General features: G+C 45.2%; 1 protein-coding gene across 4 annotated transcripts in view; it reads right to left on the bottom strand.

Moving 5' to 3' along the window:
• The window catches only part of DAPK1 (death associated protein kinase 1), a 209,652-nt gene that overhangs the window by 53,967 nt on the left and 132,818 nt on the right, over positions 1–22,867 (bottom strand). For all 4 annotated transcript variants that reach the window (XM_033411366.2, XM_049710899.1, XM_033411367.2 and 1 more), the window contains exons 4-14: positions 11,674–11,812; positions 9,824–9,953; positions 9,606–9,654; positions 9,493–9,519; positions 8,635–8,787; positions 8,227–8,272; positions 6,988–7,077; positions 5,316–5,408; positions 2,905–3,024; positions 2,349–2,447; positions 1,411–1,509 (exon numbers count right to left, since the gene is read on the bottom strand). In XM_033411366.2, coding sequence (XP_033267257.1) covers positions 1,411–1,509; positions 2,349–2,447; positions 2,905–3,024; positions 5,316–5,408; positions 6,988–7,077; positions 8,227–8,272; positions 8,635–8,787; positions 9,493–9,519; positions 9,606–9,654; positions 9,824–9,953; positions 11,674–11,812 — 1,045 coding nt within the window. The remainder of the gene's footprint in view (positions 1–1,410; positions 1,510–2,348; positions 2,448–2,904; positions 3,025–5,315; positions 5,409–6,987; positions 7,078–8,226; positions 8,273–8,634; positions 8,788–9,492; positions 9,520–9,605; positions 9,655–9,823; positions 9,954–11,673; positions 11,813–22,867) is intronic.

Below are 22,867 nucleotides of genomic sequence, written 5' to 3' on the forward strand. Positions count from 1 at the left end.
TTCTTACATTCTCAGAGATTTTAAAAAACATTACCATTAGCCCATACAATAACATTCTATGAATTAGTCATAGATGCAACTTCCTTAAGATTTTTTTTTATATCTGCCATGAAACTGTCAGAATAAACTGATCTAAAAACATAACAGAATGAGATACTTGTTGCCACCCGGCAGAAAACTGTTATAATAAATGTATGTCGGGACTTCCCTGGTGGTCCAATGATTAAGAATCTGCCTTCCAATGCAGGGGATGCAGGTTTGATCCCTGGTCAGGAAACTAAGGTCCCACATGCCATGGGGCAACTAAGCCTGCACGCCGCAACTACCGAGTATGCGAGCCACAACTACAGAGCCCACGTGCTCCAGAACCCACGGGCCACAACGAAGAGCCCGTGCACTACAACGAAAGATCTCAAGTGCTGCAACAAAGACCCGATGCAGCCAAAAATAAATAGATAAATATTTAAAAAATAATAATGAAAAAAAATAAATGTATGTCTTTAATGTAAATGTCCTCCCTTAGATATGGTGCAGTGCACAATACATACAACTGTATGTGGCAGCCCTGACTGAACATGACAACTCAGTCTACTGGTAGTAGAATCAGAGAGGGGTTGCATAATGGAATACATAACAGATGAGAAAATAGGAATCTTAAGTTCAGGTCCCAGCCCTGCAATGAATTCACAGGGCCGCTGTGTGGACTGAATGAAACATGGGTACGTGAAAGTAAGGTATCTTCCTAAACCAATCATTTTGATAACATCTTTACCCCAAAAGCCTTACTTTACTTGCATTGTCTCATTAACCCTTCTAGTGCCAGTGATCGTAAGGTCAGCACTGTCAGTCAGTCACATCAAAGAGGAAGAGAATGGTAGAGATGTGCACATGGCGGGTCAAGAAGAGGACCAGGACTCAGGTCACTTTCTGGTTGTCTTTCTGGCTGAACTGAGTTTTCATGTTATGGGGAAGATAGTTCACTGCTTATAAAACATGGAAAACCCTTGGCAGATTTCAAGTAAAATCAGATTTTATTTATGTATATTAAAAAAAAATTTTTTTTTTTGCGGTACGCGGGCCTCTCACTGTTGTGGCCTCTCCCGTTGCGGAGCACAGGCTCCGGACACACAGGCTCAGCGGCCATGGCTCACGGGCCCAGCCGCTCCGCGGCATGCGGGATCCTCCCGGACTGGGGCATGAACCCGCGTCCCCTGCATCGGCAGGCGGACTCTCAACCACTGCGCCACCAGGGAATCCCCCTGATTTTAATATTAGACTAAGCCACCAGCAAAAAGAAACTTCTACTTAAATTCTCTGTAGGAAGATTTTGGTCCTGAATCCTTGTTCTTTGGGTCATGATGCAGAAGGCATGCCTTTTATTACTTTCCTTAAGAAGAGGAGTGGCCTTACCTTGTCTTTAACATCCAAAGGGCATTTGTTCTCATTGAGAAATTTCAAGGTATCTACGTGGCCATGCCGAGAGGCCCAGTAGATGGCATTGGATCCACCCTGTACAAAAACCAAGGCAGAGTCACATTCCCAGGCTGGATCTGAATGCAAACATCACTCAGTTGCTATATTTCCCTTCCTATGTGATGACAACCTCCAAAGGAGCAACTCCCAAGAGGAATAAAACCCCACTTCGCTTTTCAGTTTGACAAAGGGACCAAGGTTATGTAAGACGTTAACATTCCAGGAAGCTGGGTGAAAGGGATAAGGGAGCTCTCTATACTATCTCTGCAGATTTTTTTTTTGGTAAATCTAGAATTATTTCGAAATAAAAAGTTGTTTTTCTTTTCCTAAAACCTTCATTTCAACTTCTGGTTAGAATTCCCTATATTGTCAAGGGCCAGATCTAGTCCCTTTACAGCTCAGTTGAAAGTCTATGGAAGCTGATGACAGACCCGTTGTAATGACGCTTAGCTGATCATCACTTGTGTCTACACTTCCAATGTGGTCTACACCTCAAAGCATATCCTCCTTACTCTGTTGCCCTAATTAATGTGCGGAAAAATACATTTCTGATGAGATTAATTGGATAATTAAAACATTTTCAATGTGACATCAAATAACACCGCTGAGTAAATATGATCAGTAAGGAGTCAATCTGGGGCAGGACACAAAGAAAGGATGATGCAGGGCAACTGAGCCACGAGGAAGATGAATGTTTGCCTTTTTCTCTGTAACATGTTAGACAGGAACAGGCTATTCAAGTAGTTCATCTTCCTTTATAGGAAACTGAGAAACGAAGTAGGGCATATGTGTTATTTTTCTCTATTACCTTTCGATTAGAGACATTTGGAAATACTTAAAAAATTAATTCCTTTGCAATAAAACAGAATTATGACCTTATCCTGGACATCGATTCTTGAGCCTCTTTTAATGAGCAACTGTAGTATTTGAATATTCCCACAGCCAGCAGCAATAAGTAACGGTGGTGTCCCATGCTGGAAAAGGCAAGAAAAAAAAATACCTATTTTTCAGGTTTGGTAGGAAAGGAAAAGCCCAAACTAGCCCTGCTGCCCCAGATACCTTCCTGTGTCTCCACAGACACAGGACACATTCCTGTCCTGCGTGACAGGAACGGAAGACAGTCAGAAGGACACAACATCTTCCTCTTTTGGATTCACAATCCAAAGTGACATTTTCATTTGCACGATGAGCACATTTAAATTTTCATGGTTAGAGGCGAGTGCTAGGTGCGTGTAGAAAGGCCCTCAATGCAAAAAGACCTTATTCCTAACTCAGCTCACTTTCTAAGCAGAAGTGATTTTCCCCACAGTATGGAGCTTACAACAGTAAGGGAGAATGAAGAGCAGATGGGGTCTTTCCACCTTGGACTTGGAGGTGCCCAATCACCATGACCCCCCGACCCCCACTACCCCTGGCAGGACAGCATCAGACCTTGTTGGGTTGGTTAACGTCATAGTTGGACAAGGAGCCCAGGAGGTGCTGCAGGCCTGGGACGTTGTCATCGTTGATGGCGTGGATGATAGCTTTCATCACGAAGGAGTCTTCCTCATCCTTGAGAGAGACATGGAAGAGGGAAAAAGTGTTAGACTGTTGGTCATGCTGCTCCTTCTACCAACATCAGAGAAACCAATGCTCATTTATTAAAAGGAGTGTTCAGGGGAAAGTAAGCCATTTAATCCCAAAATCCACCTGGTCATGAAGGGAAGCAGGAGGTCATTTTTTGCCCCTTCACCTACTATTTATCAGTGTCTTTATGCTGCCTGCATTATTACCCAGAGAGCAAACATCTCTTAAGATTCAGATTTAGAACAACGATTGATGACAAACTACACTTTGTGTTTACCTTAGGAATCTTTAAAAACATATAGTCCCAGAAACCACTGTAGAAAATTTCAGGTGTAACTCAGATTCTAAAAACCATAGAACCAAGGAAATGTTATCTTTGAATAAGAAAGTCTTACTTTGTAATTTTTGCAATTACAGATTGTCATTTTTTGAGCACTAGAAATTCTTCATTCTCTAGGTATTCTATAACATAGCAAAATTCTCTGAAAGCTGGTCACAATTATTTTTAAAAAAAGGTATGAAAAGGGGAGAAATGTAAAAATAAAGGCCAGAAATGGGAAAATGGAGGCATTTCATTTACAAAGAGAAAATAACTAGATACTGTGGAACAGTAAGTTTGTTAAATTTTTGCTACTTTGTTAAAGTACTTTCTTAAATATAAATAATAAGAAATTTGCACAATATGGTAAATTAAAACAAAAAAAAAATAAGCTAGAAAAGTCCCAAACAAAAGTTTTGGACTTACAGAGGTACTGCTACTAAAATTTCAAATCTGGAAAAGCGTACCTACAGAGGCTGAACCTCTGCCTATGGGGGGTGGAATGGAGAAGGCGTTTCTCTGAACTCTGCTTTCTCTTCTCTATAAATCTGAATCCAAACAAGCTTCATGAGAGACATAATAATATCTGCACAGAGTACATGTTTAAGAACACCACTGGTTTTGCTTTTCTATCACAATCCGAGTTGAAGACTAAGAGACATTTGACTGAAAGTGAGAGTGACAAGAAATGGGAGAATGGGAGGAATAAGCACGTTGTTGTAACACAGCCTCACGATCAGCAGGACACTGAGATGATGAGAGAGAGACCCTGAGGGCTGGGGAGGGGGGTCTTCCCACCTGGAGCTTCTACACAAGCCCTGTCCCTCTCTTACCCTAAACTCTTCATTGCAACAAACTGTCTCCCAACTGATTATTCAGGGCAATTTTAATTTGTAAGATTTCATTGTTCTCATCACCTTACTCAGATTAATAGTTTATATCTTGTCCTGGTTCCACGGCCACCCTCAAACAATTCCCCAGTCCAGCTTTCCTCCTCTTTCTCTCCCTTCTCCTCCTAACTTGCTTCTCTCCTACTTCTTTATTTCTTTTTAAAATTTCCTATCTCTTTTCAGGCTATAAGGTTAGATCTGGAACTTGAGTAAAACTACTGGCTTCAGGGAGTAAAAAAAGAGCTGGTGTCTGCTGATGTGTGATCCTGCCCTTGGAGTTCCCGGATTCCACTCAGGAAACACTGACTATTCAGTTACAGGAGCAGGCTGGTTCCCACAGAACCACCCTTTCTGCCTTTTCTGGAGTCCCCTTTACCTCCAGGATTCACAAAGCCCCGTTGTCTGACTGTTGGGGAAAGTCTCGTTGAATTCTGATGTGTCCAGTCATATCTGAAGAGTTAATCTGTGATTAGGTTTCAGTTTGGATTAAGGGAAAAAAGTCGTGGAGTTGTTCTCAAGAGCCTTTAGAAATCAATACAACATCAACAAAGTGAGTGGGTTTAGCCTTCTGGTCTACCATGAACTATATCAGCAAATTCCACTGCATTTCCCCTGATTTTCTGGTGTGTTTGTGTGTGTGTGTGTGTGTGTGTATGTGTTCAGAAGGAGGGTTGTCTGCCCCTTTTGTACTAGTACAGTCTAAGATTCTCCAAGGTTGGTGGAAACAGAGGGCTCTCGTTTTAGTTCATGAAAATTAGAATATGATCTTTCCTCTTCTACTGGCAAGCCTCTCTTTTATCAAACCGTGTTGGGGGTGAGAGGAGGGTGGGAAGGTGGTAGTGTTAGAGCTAGTAGGTATAGCCAATCAAAACAAAGAGGAAAAAGGACGAAACAGTAACAGAGTAGATCCAATCAGCCACCCCAACTCCCCCACTCAAGAGGAGGAAGAACAGGCCTGATGTTTCCAAGACTTCAGGTTTTCTGGGTTGCTGAACAAATTAAACAACCTAAACACGGTAAATACACAGTGCTAAGAACAAACCTATCTGGGGAAAAGGTTTGCTTACCAGAGTATCATCGCTTCTGGCAACACTCATGTTACTTCTGGACAAGAATGACCTGGATAATCTTTGGCACAGTGATATCAAGCGAACAGATTGCTTTAAAAAAAAAAGAGAGAGAGAGTGAAAAAAATGCAGGGGGAGAGGAGGAGAGAGAGCTTACATAACAATACTCAAATTAGTGCAAATGACAAAGCCTTTGAGATAGCATTCAAGGCTGACAGCGTGTATTATTCTTCAGGGGTGGGCGATCCCACAAGCAGGTTGGATCATATTTTTTTTATTTTTTATGGTACGCGGGCCTCTCACTGTTGTGGCCTCTCCCGTTGCGGAGCACAGGCTCCGGACGCGCAGGCTCAGCGGCCATGGCTCACGGGCCCAGCCGCTCCGCGGCATGTGGGATCTTCCTGGACCAGGGCACGAACCCATATCCCCTGCATCGGCAGGCAGACTCTCAACCACTGCGCCACCAGGGAAGCCCGGATCATATTTGCTTAAAGAAATTTCTGAAGGTCTTATAAATCAAGACAACAATAGAGAGAGATTCTCCTGCATTTCGTTATTAAGCTGCAGAACTGGATGCATCCCTTCTCTCTCCATATTCACTCTCTACTCTTTGAGGAATGGGATCTTACCCTAACAAAGCCCTTGCACGTCTCCCCTCAGAGAAGCATGGTATGCAAGGGTCTTGCCCTGTGTCCTCGGTGCCCAGGCAAGTTGGTAATGGCAGACAGTGTGACTCTCAAAACTCATCCAGTTGTTGGAAATGAGCAGGTTGGGGACTCTTTAGCCTATAGGACAAACACCTCTGCACTTACTCTCAAAGGCAGAAGCAACAGGTAAAGAATGTGTGTGTGTGTGCGTGTCTGTACATGAATGAAAGAGAGGGAGAGAAAGAGAAACTTATGGTGGTTCACTCTACATTTTAAGCCTTATTTTCAAGGCTTCTTTGAGACTAAGAGTCAAGTCTTGAGTAACCCATGGCTGTGGTCCTCCTCATCTCTATCAAGCCATCCCCAACCTGATGAGTACAATGAGGTACACTTCTGGCCCAGTGATGAGGAGACATGGCAAGTACCTGCCTCCTCTGGGCTTGACATGACCCTGTGCACAGGAAGCCATCCTGTCCCCTTCTTAACCCTGAATTTTCATTTGTTCAAGTTTGGCTGGAATGCCCTTTAGAGCCACATCCTACTCAGCCCCTGCAGAAACCATCCGCACTGAGAAGGGATCACATCGCAGACGCTCATGGTCACACCCCACCCCCATCCCAACCACTCACAGACCAAGGCTGGATTTAGAGAACCATTTACACAAGTTCTGGTATAATCATAATGCTATGGTGCCTACCGCAAGAAACAAATCTATTTAAAATGTGGCTTGTTGCCTTTAGAAAAAGACTGCACTATAATTTTATTGTACTGATTTAAAAATTTGCCTTGGGAATGGTTTTAATTTAAAAAAATGCAAAATTACATGTGAAAAGATGAGTTAATAGGACTGAAATAGTATTTTTGATTGTCTTTGAAAATAGGGCAACAGTGCAGATGACTACAGAGTGAATTTTTAAAAAGGATGCAGTTCTGCACTGCCAGTATCAGAAGAAGTGAGCCCTGAACAGAGGGAGAGCCACAGGGGACACAGAATTAGTTCATCCCTTCAAATCAAACAATCTTACTTTCCATTTTTTCCGGGCTGCGAACTTCTTGAATTTCTCCATGTTTACTGCCGATGCTTTTCTACTAAGTGCTTGTTGGGTATCTTTAGGCTAAAACGAAAATCCAAAAAAGACCATTTAGAGCTCTCAAATTATAGAAATGCGTTACATGACAACTTTTGAAAACCTCTCATTATTTGGGACGCTTACATATTCACCTTGCTGAAGTAACAAAACGAGTTGGGATAATATGCCTGATTCAGGAACCTAGTCTCCAGAGGCTAAACTCTTGTGGCTAAGGGTTTGAGCAAATCCATGAAGGCTGGATCTTGAGGGAAAGTTGAAAAGTTGAGCTTGGACAAGCTGAATTACAACTTTCCATAAGAGAATCTGGGAATGGCATGATTCACGGTGAGGCCACATTGCGAGGCATGTGAACTTAACATCATCAAGTCATTTAGAGCTGGTTGGGACCTCAGATGTTAGCAAATTCGGTCTATCTTACAGCATTAAAATCCCTCCTACTGCATTTTTTCAGGAGGCCATGCAACTCTACCTCTGAAGGAAGGAGACACCGTTGCCTTCTAGGGAAGCCCAGGCAACTGCTGGGAGCTGGCACAGACAGAGGTCTCCAGCTGCCCCAAACCTACTTCTGCAACGCAAGTTACTGCACCACAATAGTTCCATGATTTTATTCTGTAACTGCCATGCTTCCCCACTCTTAGTCCTTTCTGGTCTAGCTGAAGCAACTTCCGTTCTTTAACCCAAATGCTGACAGGCGCCAGGCAAACAGTGTAAAGGTGTATATACATCGGGGGTGGCTGCTGGCCTGGTACAAAGGCAACTGGGCAGAGTTTCTGGCAGCCTTGCAGAATGAGGGCTCAGTGTTGATAGATCTTCAGATTTTTCAAGAGAAGCTGGAAATCCAGATTTGATATGATACTTAAATGCTGGAAGTTAATTCAAGAATTTTCAAGAATATTGTTTGGGCTAATATCCCACAATCAAACTCGAGGCTGTTGAGTGGACCTGCCCTTCAGTTCCTCATCACAGTCCTGCACTGTGGTAGCTCGCTCCTTTCTACCTCCGTCATCATGAGGATTCTCTCAGCTGTCAGCTGTCTTAAAGTATAGCACCAACAGCAAACACAATACTCCAGACGTGACCGTGGTTAGAACCCACAGTGCCTAGTGATACCCTAGGACAAACGAATTCCAGGTCGCCCTATAATCCCCAAACCAATCACAATATGCAACTTACCTTGATCCAGGGATGCTGCAAACTATCTTGAATTGTCATTCTCTTCCTTTGTGGGGGGAGGGGAAAGAAAAAAAATGCAGTGACCATAGAAGCAAACACTAAGGTTGTTTCCATGCCGGCTGGGCCTACCAAGGAGATGCTCTGGAAAATGCAGTTCGGGGCCTGCTTCACGGAGCCGAAAACAACATCAGTCTTTGTGTGATTATTTCACTGTGCCCGCAGGGGCTGACTGAGCAGGTACAAAGGGCCCTGCCTGCATTTTCTGAAGCGTTTCACACGGCATGCTTCTCTTTGCCAGGAGGAAACAACCAGGGTCGCATAAAACGTGGCCGTGTGCACAGGACAGGTGCTAACTCTCGTCTAGCTGAGGCCACAGCTGGGCACCTTTCGGGTATAATGGACACTCACTTTGGATCCTTGACGAGGAGTCTTCTTATGAAATCTTTGGCTAGGGCACTGGTATTACTGAAGTATTCTTCCTCAAATTCGTAGTTGACAGCAGATACGTTCGCTAACGTTTCTTGTTTAGTGTCTCCAAGAAATGGGGATGCCCCACTTAGGCTGTTAATAAAACAGGGCACAGAACATGAGTAAGTCCCTCTTGTGTTGTCATTCTGTTCCTACAATATCTGATAAAGGGAGTGAGGAATAACATTATAATCTGGTGCTTGAGCGGTCACTTTAGAATTCAGTTACATTTTATAGGCCATTTAATTGTTATGCACAAAAGCTTCAGCTTAATGCAAAGGACAGTTAATTTAGAACAGCATTTAGTAGCTTAAAAAAAAGAAAAAGAAAGCCTTTCCTATTTTCTCAGCAGTAATAGACAGCCATGCTTTCTTTCAGTGATTATGCTGCAGTTTCTGATGATTCATTTCAAATTAGGAGAAAATGTTTCATTAGTATAAAGTAAACATGTTGTGGAGGTGTAAAATGAATATGCTTAAAAAGCATAGGGCTTCCCTGGTGGCGCAGTGATTGAGAGTCTGCCTGCCGATGCGGGGGACACGGGTTCGTGCCCCGGTCCGGGAAGATCCCACATGCCGTGGAGCGGCTGGACCCCTGACCCGTGGCTGCTGAGCCTGCGTGTCCGGAGCCTGTGCTCCGCAACAGGAGAGGCACAACAGTGAGAGGCCCACGTACCGCAAAAAAAAAAAAAAAGCATACATAAGCTGAACTGATCAACACGACACATAGAATGGTCAGTAAAACATACGGTCTCAAAGAAAAAGGAAAAGAACATGAGCTGTGGATCTGGGTACTTACAGAATATAGGTTATTACCCCAATACTCCTAGACACAAAATAAAAAGAAAAACAACATCAGAAGAATAGTAAAATAAATCAGAAAGGTGACAACATCAAGAACATGCTCCTTACCACATGTCTGCCTCAAGACCAAGAGGTTCATAGTTGACTATCTCAGGAGCTAAGAGGAAATGAACGCACATTTAGTTTGGGAAGAAAGTGAACCAACAGATTCTAATCTTCATGTATAAACCAGAAATATGTACCAGGGAAATGATGCTGCAGCAGGGTGAATTTTGCCAGCATAATGTTTATGAGAAATGAATGACCACAGGAATAAGAAAACTTACCAACAAACTCTGGTGTCCCAAATATGTTCTTGAATTCATTTCCAAAGTCAATTTTATGGGCCAACCCAAAGTCGATGATCTTGATCCGAGGTTTGGGAACATTTCTATCCAAAAGCATTATGTTTTCAGGCTTTAAAAAAAAGAAAAATAGTACAGCAATGTTCATAGGTGGAAATAACATGATGCCCATCAGATGAACGGATAAACAAAACGTGGTCTAGCCATACAATGGAATACCATTCAGCCTGAGAAAGAAAGGAAATTCTGACATGTGCTACAATATGCATGAATCCTGAAGACACTATGTGAACTGAAATCAGTCAGTCACAAAAGGAGAAATAGTGCGTGACTCCACTTACATGAAATACCTAGAATACGCAAAATCATAGAGACAGAAAGTAGAATAGTGGATGCCAGCAGCTGGGGGTAGGAGGGTTGGGGAGTTAGGGTTTAATGGGTACATAGGTTCAGTTTGGGAAGATCAATAATTTCCAGAAATAGATGGCTGTGACGGTTGTAAAACAATGTGAATATACTTAATGTCACTTAACTGCATACTTTGAAATGGTTAAAATGGTAAATTTTATATTATGTTTATTTTTCCACAATTAAAAAAAACCCTATCATATGTTATGCTGAGGACAAGATGGCAGATAGTTCTTCCTCTTCCCTGAAAAAACAACCAAAACGTAGGGATGAAAGAGTAGTTGCAAGAGAACACTAGGAAAAATAAATGTCTTGGTTTAGATTCTCCCAGGAGCAGACCTGTGACATGGATTTGGATGCAAGCAGCTTATGTAGGAGGGGACTCCAGGGAATACTTGGTAGAGGAATGGGGAGACAGGAAACAGAAGGAAGGAAGCTGATACAAAGTGTCTTATCAAGGTAGGAGTGACTGGAGCACAATCCCTTTGGAGGACTTGGGGAGAAAGGGCAGCACTCAGAATCTTTCAACTGAAGCACGAGGGAGTTGGGGTATTTATCCACCTTCTCCCCAGCTCCACTGCTAAGAGCTGCTTCAGTAGGCATTTACTCTTTGGCATTTCCAGCTCCCAGCAGCAGTCTTTAGGGTGTGTGTTAGTGAGTGTTGGGGGATCCAGATGGGGTCTTGACGGCTCTGCTACAATAAGTATGGAGAAAATCTTCCCTTCTCTTACATCTATCCTAGCTCCAATGGTCTGAATCACTCACTTGGCAATCAACCCCACACTTTTTGTGATAATCTTCTCGCTGCCTCGGATTGTACCTGAATCTTACATTGCCACTTCTGTTGCTCATATGTATATCTTCCCCTCTCAGAGAGACCATCACCTCTGTGATGGATGGGAGTATGATGTGCCTTTTTATGTCCGATAATGCCTTGCCTCCAGCCAAGCAAAGACCACAATTAGCCAGTCTCAGAGTTTGGTTTGATTGATTGCCAGAGACTGAGTCAGCCCAGAAGGCTTTGCATCAAGAGGGAGAGTAGAGATCAAGACACCTTCCATCTTATATGCCTTGTAGCCAGAAGGGGATGGAAACTGGGCAGCCAATGGGTACTCTAGGTTGAAAATACCCCATATCCAACAGCAGCCCCCTTTCTTAAAGACCTGGCTGGTAAGACCCCTTGATTCTTCCCCAAGAATTCTCAAATGTAATCATTCATCTTAAGCCTCTATCTCACACATTGGTTAGGAATTCCTGTAGTAGGCACGCATCATACACTTGCTGATTTATATTGATAATTTCATTGGTTAAACCCCTCTAGGAAAAAAACGTGTATCTCTTTGGGACGCCCTCAGTTTTTCTTAGCAGACAGCGAATGCTGTGGTACGTGTAAGCTTTTATCTGATTCACACCAAGCAACATACCTTGAGATCAAAGTGGGCAATCTGAAGGGAATGCAGGTAGTAAACACCATTAAGAATTTGTTTGAGAAATTCAGTTGCTTCCTCTTCAGTCAGAGATTCCTTTTCAGCTAAGAAGTCAAAGAGTTCACCACCTGCAACACTGAAAATCAAGAGGCAGACGTTATTGATGACAGTTCTGTCTCATATTGATTTGTTCTCTCATAGATGATTTGCACGCTCAAGTGTCTGGCAAGAAAATAGCATTGAGGACATGCTGAAACTGCTAAGCAAGGAATCAGAATTCTCTGTGCTTCTCCCTGTTGGATAAGAATTCTGCATTCAGGTACATTTGTGCTTGAAAGCACTTGGGTACTGCTTTCCTAATGTGCTAGGTTCACAAATAGGGGAGAGAGTAGAAATGTGATGGGGAAAAAAATTAATGCATCCTTCAGACATCTTAATTAAACATGTTTAGAGAGGAAGTCTTAACTCACTGATTAAAAAAAAACTACAATCCAACTTTGTATAGAATTTATAGACTATATCTTCCTAGCCCAAAGAGAGACACCTGGAAAATTCAAAATCTCTGTATTAGCCAATTTTTTTTAAAACACAAATCACAATATATGGCCTGACAAGGATTTTTTGTTTGTATGCTTTGTATTTGTATATATGTAAATACTTCTACGTTTATAAAAATCACATTTAGTAATGAACTTAACAAACACCTTAACTAATAAGAATAAACATACACAAAATCGAAATGCCCGTGGTTGTTGGGGATTTGATGAATCTGTCTCCCTGGCCAGACTGTAAAGCCCTAGAGGGCAGCGGTCAGCTCCCGGCTGCTGGCCCACTGCGCGCAGTCTCCCCATCCTTGCACAGGGCCAGCCACGCAGCAAGAATGAAAAAACTTTTAATTAAGTGGATGAATGAACACACTCCCCTAAAAAAATCCACGGTACTGATTCATGGCAAATAACAGGGAACTTTTAATAAGAGTTTTTATAAGTTAATCTTTATCAAGTTTAACCATATGTTCACAACATAATAATTAACTGCAATTATGCACATAACCATATGTGCATAATCTTTCTTTCAGCAAGACAGCTCCATAAACATACCTACCACATCTACATCCAGAATAAGAAAACTGGTGTCCTTGAGATGAAATTATAATGACAAAAAAGCTATTTTTGTAAAAGAAGAGTTTCAGATCCTGCACCATCACCCTCCAAGTGGGTGTTTTTCTTAGCCTGGCTCAGGATCTCCTGGCACCAGAATTGCTTGGGGTGTTTTCAATATGCGGACCCTGGGCCTCACGTCCAACCTGCTGCATGAGTTTCTAAGAGTGGGGACCAGGAAGGCAGCATTTTAAACAAGCACCCCAGGTGATTCTTAGCACACGAAAAACTGAGGATCAGTTTTCGGAAGTCTTAATTGCATCCTCCCGCTGCAAGGCCTCCCTCTGATATTTAAATTCAGGATGTTTATCCGGAGGGGAGGGCGAAGGGACTCCTCCACCTCCCGGGGCCCAAGAGCGTTTCTGCCACAGAGCCTGAGCCTTGCCTGGGGGGCAGAGGCCTGCAGCTGATGCAGCAACGCCCCTCCACCAACGCACCGTCCCGCCTTGCGCCCCTGCACTGGCTCCCTGCCCAACTCCGTGCAGCCCTTTGCGTCGCACATTTTGTCTTCTTTATTCCTCTTAAAACCAACAAAACAGGGAGAGGGAATCTTTCAACTCTAGGGAACAGAAAGAAGGAAAAAATGGGAAGTTGTGAACCAACTAACGCTGAGAAAGACGCTCTATCATCCGTTTGCTTCTCTGCTCTCTGGCCCGCGCGGCCATTCCTTAGGTAAACTGTGGCATCACGGCCGCACGGTGGGGAGATGGTCCAGAGCTGGCACATCCAACGCAAACCTTGATTCTGCGGCCAGAAGGTTACTCCTTCTTGCTGAGCCTCGTTTTCTTATCAAATGGGAATCATAGGACCCATTCCTCTGAGGGTTTTGAGGACTAATGATAATAAATATATGTAAAGCCCGCGGCAGGCAGGTCTAGCTTTAGGCTGAGGCCCAGTAAGGGGAACCGGTACTGTTATAAAGGAAGAATCCATGCCACCTGCCTAAGGGCGGGCTCCATCATGAAAGTCCCCTTCCTGCCCTGCTTCTCCCCTCTCCCGCTTTCAAGTCCATTGGTCTGGCTTAACCACTGTACTTCCGGTCAGGGGAGCATTACAGGTGCTCCTGTAAATATGGTGTCGGCCTTTCCTCTCTTTGCCTCCCCTTCAGTGGCTTCCCCACTCCCCCTTGCTCACACAGCCTGCTTGTGCCTTTACAACATTGATAAGTTTCCTGACAATAAGAAAGGGCTGGGGTTTGGTTGCTAGGAGTTGGGGCGAATCTTCCAGTGTCCACACAGCTGGGCCCGATGTGGAGGCATGAGTCCTTCCCAGGAACCTCACGGCTGCCCCGGCCAGGCCTTTGCTCCCCTTCCTTCTATGGCTGGCTTTCCTCCCTCTCGCCCAACCTGAGCTTCCCTCAGGCCCGTGACAAGAAGCCTATTTCATCTTCCTGAGACCTGGCGGAGGGTGAGGAGAGCCCGGTTCGAATCCTGCCCAGTTACCCAATCTCGCCACACCTGGGATTCCTCTTTTGTGAAATAAGAGACACCCCCTAGAGTTGTTCTGATGTCCCAGGATATGTTGAGTGCCTCAGCAATCAATCAGTACTGCTGTCTTTCTTCTTGCCTTGCTTCAAATCGTAACCCCCGCTGCCCCGACCACGGCAGCCATGGTGTGCTGGGCCATACTTAACAACCGGCTCTCTGGGGTTGGGCTGGGGCAAAGCCCATCCCCGAGGTGTCATATTCCCACCATGGTCATTTCAAGCCCCCCTCGTGATGATGGCGACTGTGGAGGTGGGAAGGATGTGCTCAAACAGCTCCGAGACCCGGCCCACTGAGGCACTGTGGATTTTCCAGAGATGGTGCAACAGCACTTCCCGCCCCTGCTCTGTGCTGTGACCTTGCATCTGAGGCTCCACCCCCTTGAATATGGATGGGCCCCATCATAGCTTTGACCAATAAGACGCAGCAGAGTGATGCTGTGTCACCTCCGGTATGCTTTTTCATGGGCCCAGGGCTTCCACATCCTGCCTCTTGAGTCCCTCCTGTAAGAAGTGTGATGATCCCGAAACCATACCGTGGCATGGAGAACCCCCAGAAGATGAGATGCCCCATAAAGAGAGAAAGAGGCAGGGCTTCCCTGGTGGCGCAGTGGTTGAGCGTCCGCCTGCAGATGCAGGGGACACGGGTTCGTGCCCCGGTCCGGGAAGATCCCACATGCCGCGGAGCGGCTGGGCCCGTGAGCCATGGCCGCTGAGCCTGCACGTCCGGAGCCTGTGCTCCACAACGGGAGAGGCCACAACAGTGAGAGGCCCGCATACCACCAAAAGAAAAAAAAAAAAAAAAAGAGAGAGAGAAAGAGGCAAAGGAGCACTGAGTGAGGAGGGAATCTTGGCAGTGAACCCTCCAGCCCAGATGAGGCCATGGAGGTCAGACTGTCCATCTGAGCCCTTTCGGAGTTCCTGACCCACCTAATGCAACGGTCATTTTAATCCGCTGTGGTGGACACCATGAGCACTGCACACATTCCCCTTGAGGAAGGACCTACTGTCCCCAGTGCTGGGCATGGAAGCAGCACAGCCCTCAGCCCTCATCCAGCAGGGCTCACCTCTGCTGCAGACCCACTGCCCAAGGTCTTGTCCTTTCCCTGGAAGCCCACAGCCAATGGCTACTGTGGAAGCGTAAAGCTGAGGTCGACTCACTTCTAGAAATGGCAAGATATTAAATAGTTTAGGCTTCGTGGGCCATGCAGCTTCTGTCACAACTACTCAGCTCTACCCAAGCAGCGTGAAAGCAGCCTTAGATCATACGTAAACGAAGAGGTGGAACTGTGTTCCAGTAAAACTTTATTTACAAAGAGAGGTGGCCACCTGATTTGTAAGACATGCCAGTTTGTGAACCCCTGATATAAAAGCCAGGTCATCTCAGCCTAATGTGGGGCAACTCTCAAGAGTCATTCTGGCTCCAGGACTCTGTCGGGCCAGCCGGGGCTGTCACTGAGCTGCAAGACAGCATGACTTTCTCTGCCCACTCCTACTGCTTCTTCTCCCTTGGAAGACTTGATTCTAAGAGTAGTTCTTAAGGAACATCCTGCATGCTCTTCTCCAGCTCAGAGTCTGCTTCCCAGAGAACCCACCCTGCCCCCCATTAAATTTGGGGGTAGTTTGTTATGCAGCAATAGCTGACCAGAACACTCACCATCTTGACTGGGTCTGTTTACTCAGTTCAGTCAAAGATCAGGTTTGCCTTTCTACAGGCTGGCCACCTCGTGCCCTGTCCAGTCTTCCTGTCCCGAGTAACTTAACTCCAACAGTGCTTCCTGACAAGAGAAGTGGTAACTGGGAACAACCCTGGAGCCCCTGGAGTGAGGGGCCAGACTGCAAAGTGGCAGTGCCTGACCACAACTGAGGGGAAGGAGGCAGGCGTCATCTCTGATTTTCTCCATCTACCCTGCTCGCAAGCCCTGTGCAAATCCCATGCTGTTCACGATGAGGTCCACACCATCGCTTGTGCGATGAGCTTGTGCTGGGAGCCAAATCGTTCAGCTAGGCATCAGGAGGGTAAGGACACCCCCCATCTCACTGGGCCTGGAACCATCACCGGTTTCCTGATGCCCTGAAGGTCTTATCTACATTCTCATTCTCCTGCACGCCAATATGGGAAGGCAGATGTTTTAGCTGCTTACAAAATCTTCAGTGATTAATCAAAGTAATTGAAACTAAGTGATTTCAGCAAAGGTTGGGGAGCGTGATAAGTATCCTTTGTTAATTTACCCCCGTTTGTCCCCCAAACTCAGAAGGTAGACAGTGACTTGAAGATTTTTTTTCATGGGAACTTTCACATACATGCTTAGAATCAGAACTCGAATGCTTACAATGCAGCTGCCACACAGCAGAATACTGTTAACAAAAAGATCAGTCAAAACCCTAGTATCTTCACTCTTTGTTCCAAATTTTACATTTTGCTCAAGAGAAGGAAGATTGATGGAGGGAGAGATGAGCAATTTGTTCAGCAAATTTAGAAAGCTAGTTTCACCTCCTTTATTAGGTCTTTCAGTCAGTGTTTTAAATTATAGCATCATCATGGAAATTGTGTGGAATGCATGCTAATAAGCATTGGCTGTTTTCATCAAGAGCTCTGGAAAATATGAAGTTTCCCTCTCCTCCCCATGCCTTTCATTACCACCAAGGCCTCCCCTACAAGCTAGCTCTATCGGAATGTCATTAGGACACATTACAGCTTTAAAGATAAGGTAGGCCTGCAGAGTGACAGAAGAGAAATTATTATAGGATTCCAATTTCAATATTAAAACACTATTCCGGTTCCCCGACTCTTGCTAGGCATGTCCAAGATACAACAGGACTTGATTCTGGACTAGATCTGGTCATAATCTAAACTGCAGGGGACTCTTGGTTATAAACTGATGAGACTTTTCAAGGAAAACGCTGTGATTCTACCACACTGGGCTGGATTTCCCTGTTGGTGTCTCAGAGCAAGTATGTGTGGTTGTTGAATTGGGGGCCAAGGCTACAATTCAGTAACCGAGTACGCTCTGCCAGGGCACACCATCGGGGTCCTGGCCAGCTGTGATGCAGAACCCTGGGAGGGGCGGCAAGAGGACTGGATGGGCCTCAGCACACAGGTCCCCAACTCCAGCTCTGGCCTCAGGTTGTGAGTAGCTGGAAGGGAAGTATGGAGGTCACGTCCTTTCTCTGGACCTCAACTTTGCTATCTGTACAGTGACAGGGTTGAACTGGTAAGCGACTCTCTAACCTTAGTGTACATAACAAGAACTGGGGGGGATTTGGCAAAAATCAACTGGCTAGAACCCACTTCCTGAGGTTCTGACTCAGCAGGTGGGGCCCCAGAATCTGCATTTTAACAAGTCCCTCAGGTGGTCCTGATGCTGGTGGACCACACTTGGAGAAGCCGATCTCTCATGTCCCTTCCAGTTCTGATAATACAAGATTCTATCAGCCAGCGTGCGAATGTAGCAGAGCTATGCTCCCATTACACTTACCTTTTCCTCCTGGGTGCACAGCTAATCTGCACTTCCCAGCTCCCTTGAGTCAGGGACTAGTTCTAGCCAGTGCAACGTGGACCAGAATGACGTGTGCCACTTTCAGACCCAGCCTCTGAAATATCTCACATGATCTTCCACTCTCTCTCTACCCTTTCTCTTTGGCTACCTGAACACAGATGACCCAGCAGAGGACCCCAAGGAGGACCGGGGACAGCAAAGACATTAGGTAGAAGGAATATGGATCCCTGAGTCAATGCTTGTAGGAGAGCCACCCAACCTGTAACATCCACATTGGACTTTGAGTGAGTGAGAAATAAATACTATTAGATTAAATCATTGAGATTTTGTGGTTATAGTCTGTCTTCTCTAAATATAAAACTATTTAGTCAGAAGTAAAAATTCAATCCATTTTTTAAATTAAAATGAAAACACCTAATGCAAAGCACAGAGTACACTAACTGTCCCAGACATCTACTGCTGTGTAACAAATCTCCCCAGAACTTAGTGGCTTTAAATATGTCAATTATTTTGTGATCTCTTAAAGCTTCGATGGGTCAGGAATCCAGGAAGGGTTGGACTGGGCAGCTCTGGCTCAGTGTCTGTCATGGGGGTGCAACCAGATAGTGGCTGAAGCCAAAACCGTAGGGTTGCTGGAGCATCTAGGGGCGTCTGGGTATCTGTCTCCATATAGTCTTGTGTCTCCATGTGGTCTCTCCATTTGGGGTAGTATGGGCTTCCTCACAGCATGGAGGACTCGAGACAAGTGGACTATTTACATGGCAGTTCAGGGCTCCAGGGCAAGTGTTCTAGGAAACAGGGTGGAAGCTGCCTCAGAAGTCATAGAACATCAAAAGGGAGTCACAGCCCATCCAGGTTCAAGGGGAGGGGATTTAGAATTCATCTCTTTTTTTAAAAAATGTATTTATTTTATTTTTGGCTGTGCTGTGTCTTTGTTGCTGTGCACGGGCTTTCTCTAGTTGTGGCGAGCAGGGGCTACTCTTCACCGCGGTGTGCGGGCTTCTCATCGCGGTGGCTTCTCTTGTCGCAGAGTACCGGCTCTAGGTGCATGGGCTTCCATAGTTGTGGCACGTGGGCTCTAGAGCACAGGCTCAGTAGTTGTGGTGCACGGGCTTAGTTGCTCCACAGCATGTGGGATCTTCCCGGACCAGGGATCGAACCTGTGTCCCCTGCACTGGCAGGTGGATTCTTAACCACTGTACCACCAGGGAAGCCCTAGAATTCATCTCTTGATGGGGGAATTTCAAGGGTCTAGACAGACACGTAGGACAGGGGATGATCTTGCAGCCATCTTTGGAAAATATAATGTCACGCTGACTATAACAGATGAACAGAAATTCTCAATCTTATTTATCCTACATGTGTATTTTATAAGGGTTAGGTACAGGTAGCTGTGTTAGTTTACTAGGGCTACACGAACAAACTGTATGGCTTCAGATAACAAATCTACGGTCTCACAGTTCTGGAAGCTACAAGTTCGAAATCAAGGTGTCAGCACTGCCTTGCTCCCTCTGAAGGCTGTAGGGGAATCTTCCTTAATTCTTCCCAGCTTTTAGTGGTTTGCCAGCAACCTTGGGCTTTCCTTGGTTGTTGATACATCCCTCAAATCCTATACCTGCACATGGACTTCCTTCTCTCTGTGTCTCTTCACACCATCTTCCCTCTGTGCATGTCTGTGTTTATGGCTCAATTTTACCCTTTATATAAGGACACCAGTCAGGTTGGATAAGGGCCCACCCTAGTGGCCTCATTTTAACCCGATTACATCCGCTAAGGCCTTATTTTCAAATAAGGTCACATTCTGAGGTACTGGGGGTTAGAGCTTCACCGTATCTTCTTTTTTCTGGGGGCATGGGGCACAATTCAAACCATAACAGGTAGTAATTGCTCACAGGCTGCAAACAAAGTATTACATATGGGATGTCTAAAGCAACTCAGGAAAAGGAGAGGATGCAACAGAGAGAGACGATAATTAGAATCTACTGATGTTTTTTGTTAGTCTTGCTTTCAGATTCTCCTGTGAAGGAAGGGTTCATCCATGCACTATTATAAAAACTTTTAAATTCACGTCAGAAAATGTGGGAGAAAAATGCATATCTGATCCCATCCTGAAGTAATTTCCCCAACACTTTGAGATGCGTCTTCTTTGAAACCTAACTCTCCTGGTGAACCGTGCTGTGAAGGTGTGAGGGGAAGTACCCAACCACTTCTCGGCTCTGCCTCTAAATAAACCCCAAATTAAAACCCAATGCTCCATTGTCATCACCAACTGCTGAACACTCTTTCTTGTTAATCTAGGGGAAGTCCTGAAGGGTTTTCACATTCTCACCTCTCACCCTCTAAATTTCCTGGGTTACTGAGGACTTTGAGGAATGCAAAACTGAAGCTGGAGAATCCAAAGGAAAGACGCAATGTGATACCTTCCTTTTTGCATCCATGAAATAGGTGTGAATTTAAGGTCAAAGTAGATTAGGAGTCTGCGAATAGCATTCTTTGATTATATACTGTTGCCTCAAATCACATAAATAATATCAAAGGAGTCCTAACCTTCATGCCTCCTCTTGAATTAGTGCAAGCCGTATCTGTAAACACATTTTCTGTCTGTTTTCACTTCAAATTTAAGCAACAACTTAAAAGGAGCTCTGGGGATTCTCAAGGAAAAGAATGCCTGGCACTCAAAATTCATGGGGGAAGTGATCTTTCATTTCACTCTGGGAGGTTATGCAAAAAGCAGGGAGAAGACTTCTGAAGACTTCTAGAATGAAATCCCTAAAGGAAAAATATGGCTCAGGTTACAAAGCATTGGAGGCAGGCATTCTGGGTTTCAGTCTGGACTCTGTGACCTCAGATAGGTTAAGTTACTTTCTGAGGCACAGTTCCTTTGCTTGTAGAATAGGAATAGTAACACCTAGTGTTCATTATTACCTCTGGGGATGAATGGGGATAATATGATGTAGGATGAGTGTGTCTGCCACATGGTCAGCGGGTCAATATTCCATGCAGCCATCCTGGGCCTTCACTCCTCTTAACTACAGGCGAGGAAAACCCTCGAAGCTACTCTCTGTGTATCTCTTGTCCAGCTGCCATCGTACGGTGTGGGCTTCTGATGTGGCTGTCATGCTAACAGTACAATGAGACCACACATTCGCCTATGGTTAAACAGAAGAGTTTTCCTGAAATGGGTGGACATACCTGGGGCCAAAAATCTGGGGAAGAGGTGGGTTCCTAGACATGAAATAGGTAAGTTGGAAGGGTGCCTCGGCCCAGTTTCCTTGGGTCTAGACATAGAGAAGTCTAGATGTGCCTGAGAGCAGCCGGAGGGCGCAGGGATGAGAGCCCTGAGGGGGAAGGTGGGAGGGGCGGGCAGAAGGCAGTGCTGGTAACCTCAACCCAGTAGGGTCCATCTAATGTGACTGCTGCCCTCGCTCCTGGCCAGCCTCAATCTTGCAACAGGAAATTAAGGACAAAGGCTTTTCCTCACTTAGGCAAAAGTGTTAAGAGAACATTGAGGCCTGGACGGAGGTGAGAGAGAGAGAGTCCTCAAGGGAAGTTCAAGCTCATGGGCCAAAGTCAGCACCACTCACACACCCCTCCCAAGTGGTCCCCGCATGGCCAACCTGGGAGATGTGGGCTTAGCCAGGGAGACGGCACATTCCCTCACAGAAGCCCTTCCATGTGGGGAGCACCGAACTTTAACTTGGTCTCTTGAAAATATTATACAAGAAATACATAAATATATTCTCCTTAAGAAAAATTAAAACACCCACATACAAAACTAAAGTTCCTTCTATCTCCCCTTCTCCCCAGTCCTGGCCCTCTCCCTCCCTACACCCTCCACAAAAGTACAGATGGTGCCAGTTTGACTTACGATTTTCCAACTTCCTGATGGTACAAAAGCCATAAGCATTTGGTAGAAATGAAATTTGCATTTTGATCTTTTCCTGGGGCTAGTGACGCCTGGTACACTCCTCTCCCGTGTTGCCGGGCTGCAGCAACCATGCGATCACGAGGGGAAACGACCAGTACTCTATAAGGTACCATGTTGCCAGCATTCACTGTGTATTGTATTTTGTGTTTCAAATCCCACCATGTCTACGAAATGTCCATCTGTGTCTCCTGCTTCTGGTGAGAAGAAGGGGAAGGTAATTACTCTTGAACTTAAACTCAAGACAACTGCCCAACTGTAGGCTGATGAAAGTGCTCTGAGCATGTTTAGGGGAGGCCAGGCTAAGCTACAGTGCTCGGGAGGTCGGGTGTATTACATGCATTTCCAGCTTATAATGGGTTTATCAGGACATAACCCCAACATCAGTCAAGGAGCACCTGTGTACACTATTATGGTATATAGGCCCCTGGAACTTTCTAGGGATGTTCTACAGACTACGCAGCATTCTTTCACCTCCATTTTAAGAACATAAATGGTACTCGACTGCCTGAGCCGTTCTAGAATTTGCTAGCTCACCTCAGCAATGCCCGTTGGTACAGAGCTCCTGTGTCCTCTTTTTCACTGCTGCCTGGCGCTCACAGGGATATCTAGATCAGGGTATACTTAGCTATTCCCCGACCGAGGGGCTTTAGGTTGTTTCCAGTTTTTCACGACCGCAAACTACAAGGCGGATGACCTTTTTGTGTCCCTGCCTCCTCTGAAAATGTGAGGTTTTTTTCTAGGCCCGATTTGGAATTTCTGGGTCAGCGGTTACTTTGTAGACATGATGGGATTTGAAACATGAAACACAATATGCAATACATGCTGGCAACGCGGTACCCTGTAGAGTGTCTGTCCTCTCCCTTCGTGTAGCTGACTGGGAGCTGCCCAGCGTCATGGGAGAGGACTGTACCACGTATCACTAGCCCTGGGAAAAGATCAAAATTCAAACTTCGAAGTATGGCTTCTACTGAGTGCTTACTGCTTTGGTACCATCATAAAGTTGAAAAACCATTAAGTTGAATTCGGACCATCTTTACTTTGGGGGAGGTGGGGGAGGGAGGGAGGGAGAGGGCCAAGGTTGGGGAGGGGGGGAGATAGAAGGAAATTTAGTTTTGCGTAT

Source organism: Orcinus orca, chromosome 6 (genome assembly GCF_937001465.1).
Source record: "Orcinus orca chromosome 6, mOrcOrc1.1, whole genome shotgun sequence".
Classification (NCBI taxonomy): domain Eukaryota; kingdom Metazoa; phylum Chordata; class Mammalia; order Artiodactyla; family Delphinidae; genus Orcinus; species Orcinus orca.